The sequence below is a fragment of the Haliotis rufescens genome, unplaced genomic scaffold (assembly GCF_023055435.1).
Source record: "Haliotis rufescens isolate VD_foot unplaced genomic scaffold, xgHalRufe1.0.p SCAF_65, whole genome shotgun sequence".
NCBI lineage: Eukaryota > Metazoa > Mollusca > Gastropoda > Lepetellida > Haliotidae > Haliotis > Haliotis rufescens.
This window is the reverse complement of record NW_025964356.1, coordinates 2,274,793-2,293,399: the sequence shown is the minus strand read 5'-3', so window position 1 is coordinate 2,293,399 and position 18,607 is coordinate 2,274,793. Positions and strand designations below refer to the sequence as shown.

At 40.9% G+C, this 18,607-nt stretch overlaps 1 protein-coding gene across 5 annotated transcripts in view; it reads left to right on the top strand.

Moving 5' to 3' along the window:
• Positions 1–1,260: 1,260 nt before the first annotated feature.
• LOC124118187 (rab11 family-interacting protein 4-like) overlaps positions 1,261–18,607 on the top strand; it is a 297,536-nt gene continuing 280,189 nt past the window's right edge. For all 5 annotated transcript variants that reach the window (XM_046480299.2, XM_048387107.1, XM_048387106.1 and 2 more), the window contains exon 1: positions 1,261–1,480. In XM_046480299.2, coding sequence (XP_046336255.1) covers positions 1,343–1,480 — 138 coding nt within the window. In that variant the 5' untranslated portion in view covers positions 1,261–1,342. The remainder of the gene's footprint in view (positions 1,481–18,607) is intronic.

Genomic DNA, 18,607 nt, shown 5'->3' with positions numbered 1-18,607 from the left:
CATCACCTCGGGACAGGTGTTAGGTAATTACCTCAGGTTATAGGCCATTTCATACTACATGACAACACACAACTATATTCTTTGTTTCTCATCATTTTACCGTGTAAAAGTACATTTTAAGGGTAATCACAGTGACAGTTAGGACAGGCTAGATTAGGGCAATTCGCGTTATTTTGATATATGCTCTTTTTATAGTCCTATGACTCATATTTATTAAATGAAACCAGAAAAGCAGTTTTCTAGCATTTGCGACTGTACTTTGTACTTTTGGGTTACACATGTGCGCTTTTTGACCTGCATTAATATAGGTAGGTATTCTACAAAATTCCTTTGCGCCGTGTGAGTTATATTGTCTTCTACTATAGTTATATGTAGCTATGTCAGAAAGATGGAAATGTCTGTTACGATGCTTGCAAGCATTTGATATGTTTCAAATCCTAATTCGCTTTACGATTTGCCTTTTACATGAAACCTAGCTCAACCACGCTTATTCATTTTCAAACGATTTACTCGCAATAACTTTTAATAAGAGGCCCTAGCATTATCTTGCAAATTCGTGGTGTGTGATTGCATATCATTGTCACGTGTGTACTTTGCATAAAGAACAAGGCAGTATTTATGGTCGTCGAACGTTGGTCCGACGTTTTGGCAATCACATCAGGCTCCGATCAAACATCCCTTCGCCATTCTTTTGATTGGGAAGGCATTGTCGACGAAATGCCTCTTTACAAGCCCTATTTAGCAATGTCATCTCTTTTACGAATTAATCCAATGTAAGTGCATGCAAGTGTTGACCAGTTTCGCGATAGTGGCAGGCGGATGTTCGTGAGAAACAAACGTATCGACATTACCATTTTGAGGCCTAACAAGCCTCCATTATCCAACCTACAGTACACACCATAATTCTCCAATTCATGCTGCATTTGATCTTATGTTCCACCCATTTCATATTGCACCATATATCACCGATACAGCATAACATGCTCCACCTCTCATCTGAAGTGTAGGCTATATATATGCCGATCACATCTTGTTTATAAGCGTAACGAAGCTTTTCAACTTTGACACAACTGTATCAGTACGCCAGGTAAAAATATTTTATTATAAGATTTAATAATTATCAAGAATTTCTTTCGTTATAAGCAATCAATAAATGTTCGTTGGAATATACACAAAGTATAATAGACTGTAAGAAACAATAACCATTGCAGTCATGGAACAGAACTACTTCTTTTCGAACTCACTTCCGTTACACGCACCTGTTGGAGATACGGTTAGTGAATGTGACAATTTGGGCGAGACATGTCAAAGTGGGTGGGAATGAACTGGTCATCTAAATGACATGGAAGAGAACGAATCATATGAAGATAAATTAAGAGATATCTTTGATTTTTACGACGAAGATCATGACGGATATATAGCCGTGGATCACGTACAGAGTGTGTTGACGAAGGAACAGTTTGGTGTGGCTCAACCTCAGGTGTGTTGGCACAGTAAACATTCTACCATTTACCGTTTCAGATGTACTCACACGTATTCGCGAAATTTGTGTTTGTTTCGGTATAAACACAACAAACGTGATAGGTAAACGAACCCCGTTTATTATTCGAGATATAACCTATATAGTACAATCAATAGTTATGATGTTGTCATCTGCTGGTCTTTGCATATCTCCTCAATCAAACAAGCAGGAAGAGGAAGCGGTCCAGTAATTGACATTTGAAGTAATTCGTTTTTAGATAAAACAGTTTAAAAAGTTAAAGTCATAATATGACCACATTGGTAAATTTAAATAACATGATCCCTCATGTACAAGAGAAATTGGACGAATGATACGTTAATATTATCAATTTGTTTTTTCTCGTACACAGATGTTAGCATTTGCTAATGATCAATATGTGATAAACATACCTCAAACAAATGGAAACATGCTCTGTCTTTTTAACATGTTTAATCTTCTTATATTTTGTTTTTAGAGCATAACTCACAAATGATTCTGTACTTCTTTGTGAAACTTTGTTTACACATCAGTCATGTGTTGAACTGTTGCCTTTTTATGAGAACTTATGGAAGTTTTGGGATTTTTGGTGTCAATGGTAACACACGTTGGATGATGGGTATTATGAAGGTACAGTAGAGTTCACTTCCAGAGCATAACACACGAACCTTTCAATACATCTTGATGAAACATACATCTTGAAGAACATCAAGCAATTTGGGAACTGGTGCCATTTGCTATTCAGGAGTTTTTGAAGTATTAAATTTTGCATTTTTAAGGCAACAAGTTGGTTCAAATAAGGGTAGGGCTCATATCTGGAATATAACTCTGTGATGACTTTGGTAGCTACAACAAACACTCGGCTTTCCGTGGAAAGGGTGTATTCTCTTATTACATGTAAATACACTCAGTCAAGTGCAGTCGGCAGCCATGTGGTCTGCTAGCGCACAACACACACACTTCCGGCACTGTTACACGTGCACACTCATTTATCTAGATACATCGTATGGATAAAGCGAGTGACTGGTTATATGTTACTTAAACGCCACATTCCCCCCCCCTTTAGTTAACAACTTGTTGTTTAAGCAATTAATGAACAACGTTACTAACTCATCAGTCACTGAGAAAGAAATAGTGATCAACTCAAAGAGTTCAATGGAAATCTTCCCATAAAAGTTCACTGAAGTATTCTTGAACACTGAAATTCACAAACTAATGTTCTTTCACTTGGTTTCTGAAATAAATGAAATGAGCATGCACCTTAAAGTTCAATCTCCTGAAAAAGAACACTCAACAATGAAATACAGTAGTTTACAGATTTAGTCTATCTGGAGCTCGACGCTCATGAGTCGAACTTCTCTACTCAACAGATGAGGACAGATCTGGACTAGTGTCACATATAGGTAACGTGGTACGCGGAAATGGCTTGTCTGCGGGTGATACTGGTACAGAACTAGGCTCTGGAAGCTCTGGTGAGAAAGTGATGGCAGACTTCGACACTTCACTTTCTTCCAACAATTCTGGGGATTCTGGTTTCACAGCATCGGGGTCCACATAACGCTTGATAAGGTGATCTACATGTTGCTTCGCAATTTTGTTATTTTCCAAGCTGACCTTTGAAGGAGATAGGACCTGTACACTGGATTATCTCCCCTGGTAACCATTTAGGCTTACCAAGAAAGTTCCTGACGTAAACAAGATCACCGACAGCGAACTTTTGTGACTTTGTATGTCTATTGTGGTAGTTTGCCTGCTTCTCTTGTTTATGTTGAACTTTAACACCGATGTCAGGGTGAAGCAAGTCAAGATGGAACGTGGACGTCTTCCCAATAGTAACTGCGCTGGAGATGACCCAGTCGTAGTCTGCGGAGTGTTACAATACCTGAACAGGAATTTTGACACCCTGGTGTCGATGGAACCGCCGCTGAGCTTCATAAATCTCTGTTTGAACGTCTGGACGCTCCTCTCTGCCAGTCCATTGGACGCTGGATGGTAAGGGGATGTACAGATGTGTTGAATACCATTTCTCTTGATGAATAAAGCAAATTCATCACTTGTGAAACATGTCCCATCATCAGACACTATTGTCTCAGGTAGACCATGAATGGAAAATGTTCTCCGAAGACACTCTAGAGTGGCACTCGTAGTTGCACTGTTGACAGGGAAAACATCCATCCACTTAGACTGAGAGTCTACGATGATGAGGAAAATTTTACCTTGTAAGGGACCTGCATAATCAATGTGCAGACGTGACCATGGTTTGGACGGCCAGTCCCACGGATGTAACTTTGCTTCGCAGGGTGAAGAAAGACTCTCCTGACATATGGAACAAGTCCTGACCTTGTTCTCCAGCTCTGAATCAATGCACAGCCACCATACAAGACCTCTAGCAATAGCTTTCATCGTCGCTATTCCAGGGTGAGCTTCATGCAACACATCTACACACTGTTTCCTACCCTGAGGTGGAACCACTACTCTGTTACCCCACAGATTTATAACCATCCTGAACACTTAGCTCAGTTTTCTTCTGAATATATGGCTTTAGCTCTGTATCTGGCTTCATGTTTTCTGGAAAACCACATCCACTACTTTCTTCACTCTAGCTAACAAGGGATCCTTCCTTGTCCAAAACTGAATTTGTCACACATTCACTGGGAATTCTGCCATTTTCTCGAGGAGCATTATTGTGTCTCCTGGAACAGGCGGCACAGACACTGAGGTTTGCAGAGGCAATCTGCTCAAACAATCTGCATTTGCTAACTTGGAACCTGGTTTATACACAATACTGTAATCATACGCTGCCAGCATCAAGGCCCATCTCTGGAGTCTGGCTGGCGCCATCACTGGAATGCCTTTCTCTGCATCAAGTAGACCCATGAGGGGTTTGTGATCTGATAACAGCTGAAATTTCCGTCCGAACAAATACTGGTGGAATTTCTTTATGCCAAACACTATTGCCAGTGCTTCTTTATCAAGCTGTGAATAGTTCTTTTCTGCAGGTGACAAGGAATGTGACGCAAACGCCACAGGCTTCTCAGTACCATCTGGCATGATGTGTGACAGGACGGCACCTACTCCATATGGAGAAGCATCAGCTGCTAAGTTGAGAGGAAGGTCTGGATTGTAGTGAGTCAAGACCTTACATGAAGACAAGTGAGATTTCATCTTTAGAAATACTGTATCATGCCTCTTGGTCCATGACCATGGAGCGTCCTTTTGTAGTAACCCATGTAGTGGCACTAACGTCGTGGAGAGATTTGGCAGGAATCTCTGGTAGTACTGTACCATCCCAAGGAATGACTTTAACTCTGTCACATTCTGAGGAGCTGGTGCGGACACAATAGCGATGACCTTCTCCTCTAATGGATGCAGTCCCTGTGCGTCAATCCGGTGTCCCAGGTAAGTGACTGAGTCTTTCTTGATGTGACACTTTGAAGTGTTTAGAAGCAACCCTGCTTTCTGCAATCTGTCAAGGACTTTATTCAGATTCTTGTTGTGTTCTGCATCATCAACACCCGTGACGAGAATATCATCGAGGTAGACGCACACATGTGGCAAGTCGCTGAGAAGACATTCAATTGTCCGCTGGAAGATCGCAGGAGCTGCCGACACCCCAAAAGGTAATCGTTGGTATTTGTATAGACCTTTATGGGTGTTAATTGTGGTGAGTTTCTTGAAATCATCGTCCAACACTAGCTGCTGGTAGGCATTACTCCAGTGTTCGAAATACCTGCCTGCCTGACCGTCCGAGACGGGTTGATTTCAACTTGGGCTGCCAGATTTTCAAATCCCCCTGCCCGACGGTCGGGTTATATTTCATATGTGACAATATTCTAAATATTTCCCGATGATAATCATTAATTCACATGTAAAGATGAATGATAAAATGTAACCAAAAAGAAATCCCGTTAGCTTATCCTGAGAAACATATGATTATAGTGGGCAGGCAGGTTTTCGTCAGGGCTGGCAAGTATTTCAGCTAGCCAGTCCTGTGGTCTGGCTGACATTTTTGGGAGTTTCATACCCTGATTACTCATGTCCAATTTCGTAAACTTGTGACCACCTGAGAGTGATGCAAATAAGTCCTCAATCCTATGTATTGGGTAACAATCTGGTTTAGCTACCTGGTTGACTGTTAGTTTGTAATCTCCACATATACGCACTGAAGACTGATCGGACTTCAACACTGGTACGATTGGTGCTGCCCACTCTGAGTACTGCACTGGTTTTATGACACCCTGCTGTTCTAATCGTTCAAGTTCATTCTCAACCTTGTCCCTCAAGGCATAGGCCATGTTCCTGTGCTTGTAGAAGCGTGGTTGTGAAGGAATAGATACGTTAATCTTCACTTTTGTATCTTTCAACTCACCAAGTTCCTCCTTGAAGACATCGAAATGAGAGTTAAGGATACTTTGCACATCATCACAATCAACTCAGAGGATTGTTCCCCAGTCTAGACGAACATGTCGCAGCCAGCCGCGACCAAAGAGATTAGCTCTTCTCCCTTTCACTACAATCACTTGCAGTTCTGCTGTCTGTTTGCCGTAGTTCACTTTCACTGAGCAAGAACCAAGCAGAGGTATCTTCTCACCTAGGTAAGTACGTAACAAGGTATGAGGAGGTCCTAGTTTGGGTGGATCTTTCCCTAACGATCTGTAAGTGTCCTCATTAATCACTGAAAATGTTGCACCTGTATCCAGCTCCATGCTTAATGGCTGACCATTAAGTGCTAAATCAATAAACATTAGTGGTTCCTTCTCTCTCCTCCCAACAAAAGGTGTAGAGCAAGTCTCCATCTTGTAAATGTCATATACTTCACTTTCAACATCATCATTGTTTTCAGGAGTGACCTGATTTGTCGCTGAACGCTTGTGCTGACCCCGACTTCGACCTTGACCTCTAGATCGATACGAGCCACGTCCACAACGAGAACCTTTACTATTCTGTGACTGACGACATACCTTCCCAGTGTGGCCAATCTTACCACAATTGTAACACTTTGAATTACGAAAATGACAGTCCGGAGATTTGTGATTTCGTAAACCACATCTGTCACATGGCGGGTAGACAGGAGCATGTTGAGATGAAGACATCTTGTGCATGTTACCCCCTGTAGCTGCTGAAACACTTGAAGCACCAACTTTAATATCTTCTACATTCTTTGCTGCCACTTCCATTGACTGTGCTAGTGTATAAGCCTTATTGTAATCAAGAGCTTTCTCTGCTAATAATCTCCTGTATTGCATCATTATTAATGCCACAAACTAGTCTGTCTCTAAGTGAATCATCAAGAGTAGTACCAAAGTCACATGTACTTGCCAATTTGCACAACTCGGAAGCATATGCTGCAACACTTTCTTGAGACTTTCTATCCCTCTTGTGAAATTTAAGTCTTTCAACTATCACTGACGGTGTTGGGTGTTGATGATCGCGCATGACTTTCACTATCTCAGCAAACCCCATTTCCTTAGGTTTCATAGGAGCACACAAATTCTGGAGAAGTGTGTAGGCTGTCTTACCCATTTCACTAAGCAGAATAGCCCGTTTCATCTCATCATCCTTATCATCAACACCTCTAGCCGTAAAGCACAAGTCTAACCTTTCACAATAAATGTCCCAGCTGTCAGTCTCTGGATTAAATTCATCGATCTTCCCGGAGGTAGACAACGCCATGTTGTTTATAAGGCGAGTGAAACACGACGGACGTTAATCACACAAAATGTCCACAAAGACACTAAGACATCCAGTTTTACCTCGTCGCCTATTTATGTGATGACTTTGGTAGCTACAACAAACACTCGGCTTTCCGGGGAAAGGGTGTATTCTCTTATTACATGTAAATACACTCAGTCAAGTGCAGTCGGCAGCCATGTGGTCTGCTAGTGCACAACACACACACTTCCGGCACTGTTACACGTGCACACTCATTTATCTAGATACATCGTTATGGATAAAGCGAGTGACTGGTTATATGTTACTTAAATGCTACAAACTCATATACCATTCAATATTTCTTTGTCAAACTTTGCACATTGGAAATGTGATTCTGGGTATGAATAGGTCCACATTTACCTATGCTTGTTTGAAGTTATGACTACTTGCAGTTACTTGATTGATTGTGTTACATCATACCCTAACAATGTAGAACGTTGCTGACAATATCAGTTACTGGTTTATCTTGTCCTGACTCAATTATATACAGGCCAGGGTTTTACAAGAGGCATCATGTTTGTCTTGAATTTTCTTGATTGTCATCCATATCTTACACAATTACTTTGACATGATTATGAGTACTCTGTGCAAATGAACAGAATAACTCCCAATTAATAGAATCTTTATTTACATTAAAAAGTGATTAGTTTCACTTGAGATATTGATGTTTGGTGATAATTCAAACATGTCTAAAGTTTATGATAGTATTATAACAGGTGTCTGAATACAGTATGTCAGTAACTAAACTTCAATATGTCTTGGAAATGTCTGTGGACAATTAAGCCAAATTATAATTTTGTACTAGTCAGCCAGTGAAAAAATATATTTGATTATCTTTGTGAATGCTTATTCCCAATTTATTTTCTTAATGAGTCTTTGCGAAATAGTTGAATCTTAGCCATTATCATTCTATGATGGAGATATAATAAATTTGGATACATGAAAATCTAAATCACATAGTTTGGATAAAAGATCATTTCTTATCATGACACAACTCATTGCAATTGTCTTTATTACTTTGATCACATGACACAACCCAAAATGTGCCTCTTTTACCTCTGGCATGCCCCTTGCCCTTGGTTACCATCATTTTTCTGTCCCGATCCTTCTCCTTCGCATCACACAAGGAGATATATCATATTATATGTGTGCTAGTTGTCATCTTCCCGAGGCAGTTGAGTTAACTGACTTTAAATGTCCAGTTTCCACCCTTCCGAACTAGGCTGGAATTATGGAGTTATGTTTTGGCTGGACTAACGAGTTCAGGCATAGTCTAATGAAAATCCCCTAACAATATTGACATCTGGTTCATAAACAACAACACAACTGTTGTGCCAATTTTGTGCGATTGTAGGATTTGCAGAGCATGTGTACTGTCAACTGGGCGTCAACATATTTTCCAAATCTGTTCATGTTTTTAATGAAAGTGTTCAAGTGTTTTGATGCATTTCGCGAGGTAAGACCCTTTTTATTACCATATAGATCTTGATTATCAATCAGATCGTTTTGACTGGGTGGGCATTTTATTTTAAGCACGTGCAAGTGATATGAGAGGTGGAATCTTATTGGTCAGTAGGATGGACATAAAAGGACATAGCTCATAATAGCCACTGGTGGCGCTATGATCGATCCCAGAAATTCCAGCCTAGTTTGACAAGGGTGGAAACTGGACTTTTAAAGTCCGTTAACTCCCTCACTCAGGAAGATAGCTACATGTTGCGACAAGTCAATATCAAAATTGTATTTAGCAGTTCCTATTTACCGTTATTTACCAGTATTTTGTATTGTTAAAATTAGGCTTGGACCGGTAATTCTTGTGACTGCCAGTCCCTTTGGACTGGCAAATAAGGTATTTTGTACATCTTCTATTGGGGAACACTGTTAAGAGAGCAGCACCAAGATACTGTTACCACAGCTAATAGACAAGTGTGCCACTGGAGGCCAGGGATTACCACATCCCTGGTGTTACATATTCACCTTTGCCAACTACATATATTATCTGAGGGATATTGCAGTAGAGAATGTACCATTTCAGCTTGAAGAATAAGAATCTACATCAAAACAACAATAATCCAGAAGTTACGTCTTCTTGTTTGCTCAACACCTTCTAGGATGCCAATCGCATAAATGGAGGATGTTCCAGTTTGGGTGATTGCTGACCCTAAGGTCAAGCATAAAACTTTGTAGTGTCCTGATATTCTGAATTTTGGATAAAGAGAACTTCCATGACCACAAAGAAGATCATCCGTTTCAAGTGTTGTGCTTGCACAAAAGTTTAAGATTGAAATAGATCATAGGTAATAGATATAAAGGATAATTTTTTTAACTTATCCTGCATTACTCCTTAATGCAATTACTGCTTGTTCTTGACAGAAGGAAGAGCTGTGTGAGGTCTTGCTGAAGAAGTTGTTCCAACTGGTTGTGTGGCTGATCCTATCACACAGCTCCCACGTGACCACGGAAGTGATGACGTCGTGTATCATCACATAACTGCTGACAAGCCCAGAGACAAGACCTGTTTTCTAGTCTCAGCATATGCTATTGAATCCTTTGAGTGTTCCAACACTAATTGTGATTCATGAGTATTGTTATTTTGCCTATTGTTTGTGACTTCAAATCATTCATATGATTTATGCCATAGCATTAATATCTAATATCTAATTAATATCCAATTGGCCATCTTGAATTCACATCGTGGTCATGTATTGTCGTGTCATGCGTTTTGTGTTAATTATATTGCTTGGTATTGCAATTTAATGTCGACCCTAGCGATATTATCGTTATTAAACTGGTGTTTTTTTTGTGTTTGTGTAACTTGTTAGTCATAAACCTTCATGCCTGGCATAATGATTAAAGAATACATAATTATCTGATGACGCATTTTGATTACACTCTGCTATCATTGCAGATACATGTCCAGTTGTAGCAAGTGTGATGGGACCCTCATCCTTTGTCTGATTTTGCACTACCATCTGCACCCAGACATCCAGGTGTAAAGTTTGTCTGCTCCTATTCCCTACAGCTTTCTCCAAACACCTGCAGGTCTCACATAAACGTGGCAGACAAGGCAGGTACGGAAGTGGCGTCTCAGTCTCATAAAATCTTAGGATCCCTCCGGCGTTCACCTCCACATCCTTATCTTCTTCAGGGACAATCACCACCTCCTCTCCACCAATAGTCTCGTCCCGTTGTACACTGAAAGGCAAAAGAAACGTCACTTCTGAAAATACTGATAAAACTTAACAGACACTGGCAGTTACATGTTCTGTGGTCAAAAAACTCATTTATCGTTTTACTGCTTCTTTTTGTTGCCTTAAAGTCCATTTAACAATTGAGTTTAAAATGGAGTGCTTTGCCCAAACGCAGCCTACAAAAGTGCAATGGGACTCAGTTGCGGAAAAGTCTTGTAAAAAACATGATGCATGTGCATATCGTGGATGGTATGGGTATAAAAGACACCCAAAACTGTTAAGCTGGCTTTCGTTATTTCGATTCATCAGCCATGCCAAGATTATCAGGAAATGAGAGACAACAAGCTATCGGAAGACTGCAAGCAGGCCAGAGTGCAAATGCATTCAATGTCAACGTCAGAACGATATATCGTTTGTAATATCGCCACAACACCACTGACGACCGACCACGTAGTGGTCGTCCTAGTCACTACTCCCAGACAAGATCGGTTCATGATATGCAAATATCTGCAGAGCCAATTCCGAATGGCCACTGAAACAGCTCGACAAATCATTGGCAACCACCAGCGTGTCATCAGTGATCGTACAGTCCAACTTCGCCTAACTGCCAACAACATCTCGTGTCACCGTCCTGCTCGTGTACCCATCCTGAGTGATCGTCACCGACAGGCCCGACTGCAATGGGCCAGGCAGCATCAAAATTGGCGTCAACAGCAATGGATAAAAATCATCTTCACTGATGAAAGTCGCTACTGTGTTTCAACGGTGGATGGCAGAGTCAGGGTCTGGCGAAGGAGGGGCGAACGTTATGCTGATCCTTGTGTTATGGAACGAGACCCGTGGGGCGGCCCAAGCATCATGGTTTGGGGTGGAATCGGACTGAACCTGAGAGTGGGACCTGTGGTCTTTCAGAATATTGGTCCAGGCAGGGGTAATGGCATCACAGCTCTCCGCTACATTGACCAAGTACTCAGACCCCACATCGTGCCTTTTTTTGTCCGTCATCAAAACCACACCTTTCAGCAAGACAACGCCCGTACCCACACTGCCAGAGTCACCAGGGACTTCCTCCAGCAGCACAACATCCAAATCATGCCTTGGCCTGCCCTCAGTCCGGATTTGAATCCCATTGAACACTTGTGGGATGAGATCCAATGCTGACTCAACGACGTACGCCCAAGGCCGACAACTGCAGCAGAACTGCGTGTAGCATTCCTGAGGATATGGGCCCATATCCCAATGGCTTTCATCAGCAGGCTAGTCCACTCCATGTACAGGAGGTGTGTGGCTGTAGTCAACGCCCGTGGTGGCCACACCAGGTACTGATTTTGAACCCTCCAGCTGTGATGTCTTCTGGTGCCTCCCCAAATTCACAATTCGCAAAAACATTCCCCAGACTGATAATTTCATGTGGGTCAAACACTGTCTTTCTCCAATGTCTTTACTTACATATATAAGCATTTGAAAATAAAGATATTTATATGATACATCCACATGACGTTTCTTTTGCGTTTTAGTGTAGTAGATACGTCATTAGCGCTGTTATCCACGTTCTCGTCGTTGATATTCACGTCTTCATCATCCACGGTGATGCCTAACATGGCACTGACTACACTGAGCTACCCTCTACCTGTGTCTTGTCAGCTGTCCACGGCGACAGTGGCACCGGAACATCAGGCACCTCCGGGATTCGGTCACTCTCCCTTCCTCCTGGTGCTTATCCGCCTCAGACCCTCCATGGATCCGACATGATTTCATGTCATAGAGTCCATGTTTGATGCCTCGGTTCTCGGCCCCTTCAGGGCGTGATTGGCTTTCATATAACTGGATGCAAGTTTTCCACGAGCCCTTGGAAATGCCTGGCCTCATGGTGAGGGTTCTTGTGAAAGTTCCCGCCAATTGTCCCTGTCCTATCAACGTTGGTTGAACGATTCCACAGAGAGGGTGATTGTACTCTCCAAGATTTCTGGTAGACATGATCTGCACCAAAGTTGATGATCACAACTTCACGACCGATTTTTCAAAATTTGACAAAATTTCACCACACAGTACCAGGCGTCACACTTGCCATGGTGATCAACTTGCCCCTACACCGACCACGTCACACATTCTAAACAGACAACCACATGGTTCACAGGGGATTGTCCGTGTGTGGAGCTTGAACCTCATCTTTGACTCAAGTCGGGATTCCAGTTTCCTGCGCAGGGTGATTTACATGTAACACGTTTGAAGAACTTTCTGACTGTAAACATATTCGACTAGAACAGACTTTATGGAACTGTGCCGTGTATTTGTGGCTCGCATCCTTACTTGTCTGTAATGCTGCAACCACTCGACCAGACGCCTGTCGCTGTACATCAATGTGACTGACTCACTAACTACAGTAGACATCCGATGCTTACTTGCGCAGTAACGAGACACCATGCCTCATCATCCCTCATATAAGAATGGAAGCACTTATACAACACCCAGGGAATGGAAACGATCACCTTACTTCATACGGTACAATCTTTCAGACCAAGGAATTTTTTATATATTCAGCTTTATCTATGAGATCTACAGTGTTGGATTTTTAATTCTTACTCTGTCGACCTTTGATGACTACACAGTGGAGTGACGAGGCACCTCCCACGTCCTATAAAAACGGGAGTGCCTACACCACTACCAGGGGATGGAAATGATCACCTTACTCTGTACAGTGCAATCTTTCAGACCAAAGTTTTCCATATATTCAGCCTTATTACTGGATACAGCTTCGACCCTTACGTTGATGCCTCAGCGATCGGTTGAGGAGCGGGTTTTTTCATCTACATGGTATTTGGCATTGGTTCGCTGACGAACACAATATTCCACGTATCATCATGGCACAACACGAGCTGTGACTCGACTGAAGTGGACGGGCTGAGATCCAACAACTCTGGTGACTTTCATGGCCTATCTGTTGTGGTACCCCCAACCTCAGGAGTGATTTCACAAGAGTCGAATGTTTTAGGAAGAGCCTTCTTAACAGAGTTATCCCAGACGTCCCACCTGTTTGTCAATGCCTCTACAGGTTGAGATGCGAATCTAGAGGACCAGACAACCTCAGGGCTCTGGTCCCTGAAAACACAGCACCCTTGGCACATCAACAAGTTGGACTTGAAGGCGCTCCGGCGACATCACACTAGGAGGAGCGCCTTCAGTACACTCAACCTGCCCTCTTCACGGACAACCTCACACTGGTCTGGTGCCTGCGCCATCAGGGGATAACTCACTCTCAGATCTCAGATCTTACATATGATCAATCAACTGGACCTCAAAAGCCATCACCTTGGCGCACAGACCTTCTACCAGGGGGCTCTACAATGACAAATGGCGTTCCTGCGAGAGTGTCTGCAAGGAGAAACACCATGATCCTGCCACTGCGTCACCCCAATTCTTGGCGGAATATCTACTGTTCCTGCGCCATAAATGTCATCTGAAGGGTAGTACCAACACAACCTACCTTGTGGCCCATAACTCCATCCTGGCAGTTCCGGAAGATTGAAAGATGACTATGGTCTTGGAACTTCAGGCACTTTTCGTGTGGAAGATCAGGCCCCGGGATCATGAAACTTAAGACCATATTTTGTCTTAACTCTTAAGATTTAGACTTAAGACCAAATTTTGTCTTATATCGGGGATCACGAAGCTCAATCTATGAGAATATCTTAAGTCTAAGACAAAATTTGATCTCAAGTCCTAAGACTGCCCCTGAGTAGACTTAAGACAAAATTTGTAGCCAGAAAGATGGCGGAGGTTGTTCGCCTCATGCGTCGCCTAAGGGCTAAAAAGGACAAAATAGCCATTCATCGGATATTTCGAGACCGATTCAACCCTCTTGATCTGTACAACGACGAAGAGCTTTTTGAGAGATATAGATTTCGTCGTTCTACCAAATTTTTCATCGTTGGTCTAACCGGTGATGAACTGGCATAGATTCTACCCCACTCAGCGTTCCCCCAGTCTCCCACCTATTATTCAAGTTTTTATATTCCTTCAGTTTGTTGCCACGGGGGCTTTTCACATTTTAGTTGCTCAGTCGTTTTGTGTCAGCCATATTGGATAGTGTTTACAAAATCATGTTATACGTACACGGGTAATGAGACGCATATACCATCACGTATATTTCAAATCAGCTGCGATACCTACATCCTTGAATTCCTCATACATTTTAGAATCGAATGCCAAATGGTCTTTGTCACCAATACATATTGTCTAGATGTAATGAAGCAAAATAAATGAGGTGTGAAAACGAACGCTGAAAAAAGTGCACTTGTTGGAAATGTAAACAAAGCCATTCATCTATTCGTTGAATACATTGGCTCAGCATTTTCACAATATACACGGGAAGAGAATCCTAGGGAGATTAGGGAATTAAATATATATACATTGCAATGATTTGACATTTTCAACAGAACTTATAGAAGTTCCTGTCCAGTGTGACGCCATGACTGACACAAAATCACTCACAACGACAACGGTATTTATCGGAATTTCTGACTATTTCCTTTAATTTCAATGAAAAATATGACAACAAATAACAGTACACAGATTGTCAGAATGGGTCTGATTACTTACATGTCACATTTATGTATATACGAACCCTGAATTACCGAAAGTCCCCTTGTAAAATCCCTTATACTGTTGACAGTCAACACGCCATTTTGTAAAAGTCGGTCACCGGTAGTGATGTCATACGTCAACATTGTTGTACATATTATGTAATTTCTTTGAGGTGAAGGTCCTTGAATGCAAGTACACACGATCATTGTATCCTGCTATTTACAGTTTCAATTATGATGTAGATCGTGCATGTCTTATGTACATTTTTTCACACATTTAATTTCACTTTGGATATTAATCAATGTTCAATATAATATCATACGTAGATATAGGTCACAACATGTTTACATATGAAATTGATAAGTTTATAGTGTCGTATACGATATTTCTTTAATTTGGACAAGTGTTACAAGACCAAATGTAAATGTAACTGCAACATGTATGTATTTCTAGGGAGTGTAATAGTCAATATTATAAGTTCATATAAACAGTGTCCATGAATAGCCATTTCATTTTATTTTATAACTAAAACTGACGATATAACTTAACCAAAATAGATATTATTTTTCGTTAAAATATATGCACACATTTCTATAAGAATCGTCTTGGTCTTGGAATTTTTTTATGCCGTTTGACATACAGAACAGTGATATCTAAGGGTTCACCAGGTGCACGTTAGTCACAAACAATTTATGAATCATTCCTCCCGTTTTGATTATATAATCAATGGGTTCATCCTTTTTCTAAATATTGTGACCACGGGTTATTAAACTGTTAACTTTATTTCTCCAAGAATTGTAAAAAGGTTAGAAATATAACCCGTGCCATGTACCCCGTTGGTGGACAATTATCCTTACACGATTATCCTGATAATTCTATACCAAGAGAGCTTTCTGCGCATCTTTTATTGTATAATTCTGAGACGAGAGGAGAAAAAATTACATAATAATGAACAAATACATGTCCAATATTAAATAAAAAATTTTGTTTGGTTTGAAATAATATTTTGAGTACTTGATTACGTAAAATTGATGCCAAACAGGTGCATGTCTTGTCCAATTAAGATACACTGTACATTATAATCAAATTGTTTATCTATTCAAAACATTATTTACATGGTAAATGCAGTCTTTTTATGTTGTGTCGAAAAAGCGTCAAATTCCGTTATACACATGGACTTTTTCCCTACCATGAACGAAACTTATGGGAGATATATATCAATCAAAATACCAGTGTCGTCTTTCTCTGACTTTATCAAAGACATACAAGCAGCCATGACGTCCGATAGAATTGTGTCATTTTCTTAGCAATTCATTACATTTGATGATACTGCAGGCGATCCAATTCTAAAGGTGCAACATTAGTCAAATTACACTTGCACAATCAGGAGAATGTTGGAATCTAAGGACTAATTTATGGTTTATATAGGGCCATCCATTTCGCTATTACTTATTTTTTATGAAGTACAATTTCATCATTTCTGATGGGTTTTTTATGCCTAAACGTATACAGTTTCAATATCGATATTTGTGTTGGAATAGTTTGGTTCCTCGTGAACAAAACACCACGAAAATACACTGTCCTTACCCATAGCTAATTCTCACCAAGTGACCTTAGTAACAATAAACTTGTGCTAAGCATAGCAGAGTTATGCCCCCTTTCCTTTGAATGTGTGTAACCTCTCTGTTGCCTTTTGACGTCATAGAGGTAAATCGTCATTTTGTGGCAGGCTATTTTTTGCATTGAATTTATGTCGTTATACATACTCATATAACTCCATTTGATATATATTTATGTCGTTCAAATATTAGGCAGTATTTTGTTCGCTCACAGTTTCGTTAAAGCTGCTAAATAAAATTTTTTGTTGCACAGTACTTTTATTGGTGTACGCTAAAAAGCGGAGAAATTTCCTGTTTTTCGACGCAGAATAAATTCTCGGACAAAACATGGCAGTGTCTTTTTTTCACACCCGTTTAATATTTACAGTTAAATTTACACCATCAGATAGGAAATTTAATATTCTACATCTCTGCGTAATTTTATAGCCGGAGGTAGATCCAGTGCCGAGTGAGCGCAATTCTTGCACAACCTTCACTTTTCCGATCTTAGGAAAATGTGCGTCAGAAAAATAACCTCGGCATCCATTGATTACCGTAGTGCGATATGTCCTTATGATGATGGTCTTAAACTTAGACTTAGCTAAGATTTTGCTGAGACCGTTTCAAGATCCAGTCTTAGACCGAATCTCAGCTAAGCAAAATCTCAAAAGCTTAAGACAAAATTCATGCTTAGCAAAATTTGAGCTAAGACCACTTTCATGATTCCGGGGCCAGAAGGCCAAATTCATGCCTTGCGCCTGGGAAATTGCTCAGAGGTGCGTATTTTGAACCACTTCACTGGATTGAAGACGAACAAGAGCGCCTATGTCCGGTACAGGCTCTGCAATGTTTCATCCGATGCTCTAAGAACCGTCGGGAAAACATCGCCGCCTCTTTATACCAATATCTCCAACATCGCAGGCAGAAGTTAGCCGCAACATGATCGCCCTGTGACTTTGCGTCCTCATCCTTCACTGCCACAAGTCGCCACTGACGCTTCCACTTGTCCGGAGCTGACCTTTCGACCTCTCCGGTGCGTGTCATCCCAGACAAGAAGGTTACATGCAGCATGCATTGGCTTGGTACATCAGTATAAGATTTTAACTCTGTATAATTCTCTTACTGCAATGATACCGGGACATCATTCATAACTGATCTCTCCCTCTCAGCTGACAGGAATGGTCCCTCGATGCGGGACATCGATGTTGCTGATTGGTGTAGTCTATTGTCTATTGAGAGTCGGAAGATCACATCTGAAGGTATGCCCTCCACAATACCGTCAGGTTAAGATGCATTTATAGGGTAATGCAGGATAAGTTAAAAAATCTAGACACCACCCAGATGTTTTTTTATATTTGTATACTTATCCTACATTACTACATCTAAGGTGGCTCACCCGTTGCAGAGCTGCCTCCCCACGATGTCTTCAGATAGTGCGATCTAGCAGTAATGTGATGATACTTGACGTCAGAACTTCTTGGTCACGTGGGAGCTGTGTGATGGGATTAGCCACACAACCAGTTGGAACAACCATGTCTTCAGCAAGACCTCACACAGCTCTTTTTTCTGTCAAGAACAAGCAGTAAATGCATTAAGGATAAGTATACAAATATAAAAAATATCTAGGATTTTACTAGATTGTAAAGGTCATGTCCTCATTGATATTACTTTGTGTAATGTGAGGAGGTTCCAACAAGTGTATGAAGAATATCATCTTTTGAAAGGCAACACCAAGTTACTGCCTGCATGTGTTTTCGAGCAGTCAACCAGAAAATTTGAACAGTGAGAAAAACAGCAAGAATGGAGAAACCTTGAGAAGCGAAATGTGATTAAGTACCTGCTTCAAAAAGGGCATGTCTCCATAGGAAATCATTCTTGATTATCAAGCATATTTGTATTGATTCTATTATGATAAATATCCTTTTTGGGGAATTAATGTCACCATTTCCATCTCTCGTATCTAACCCGGCAAAGAATTTCTCTCAATCTTAAAAGTTAATTGACTAAATTGCTTTTTATTGCTT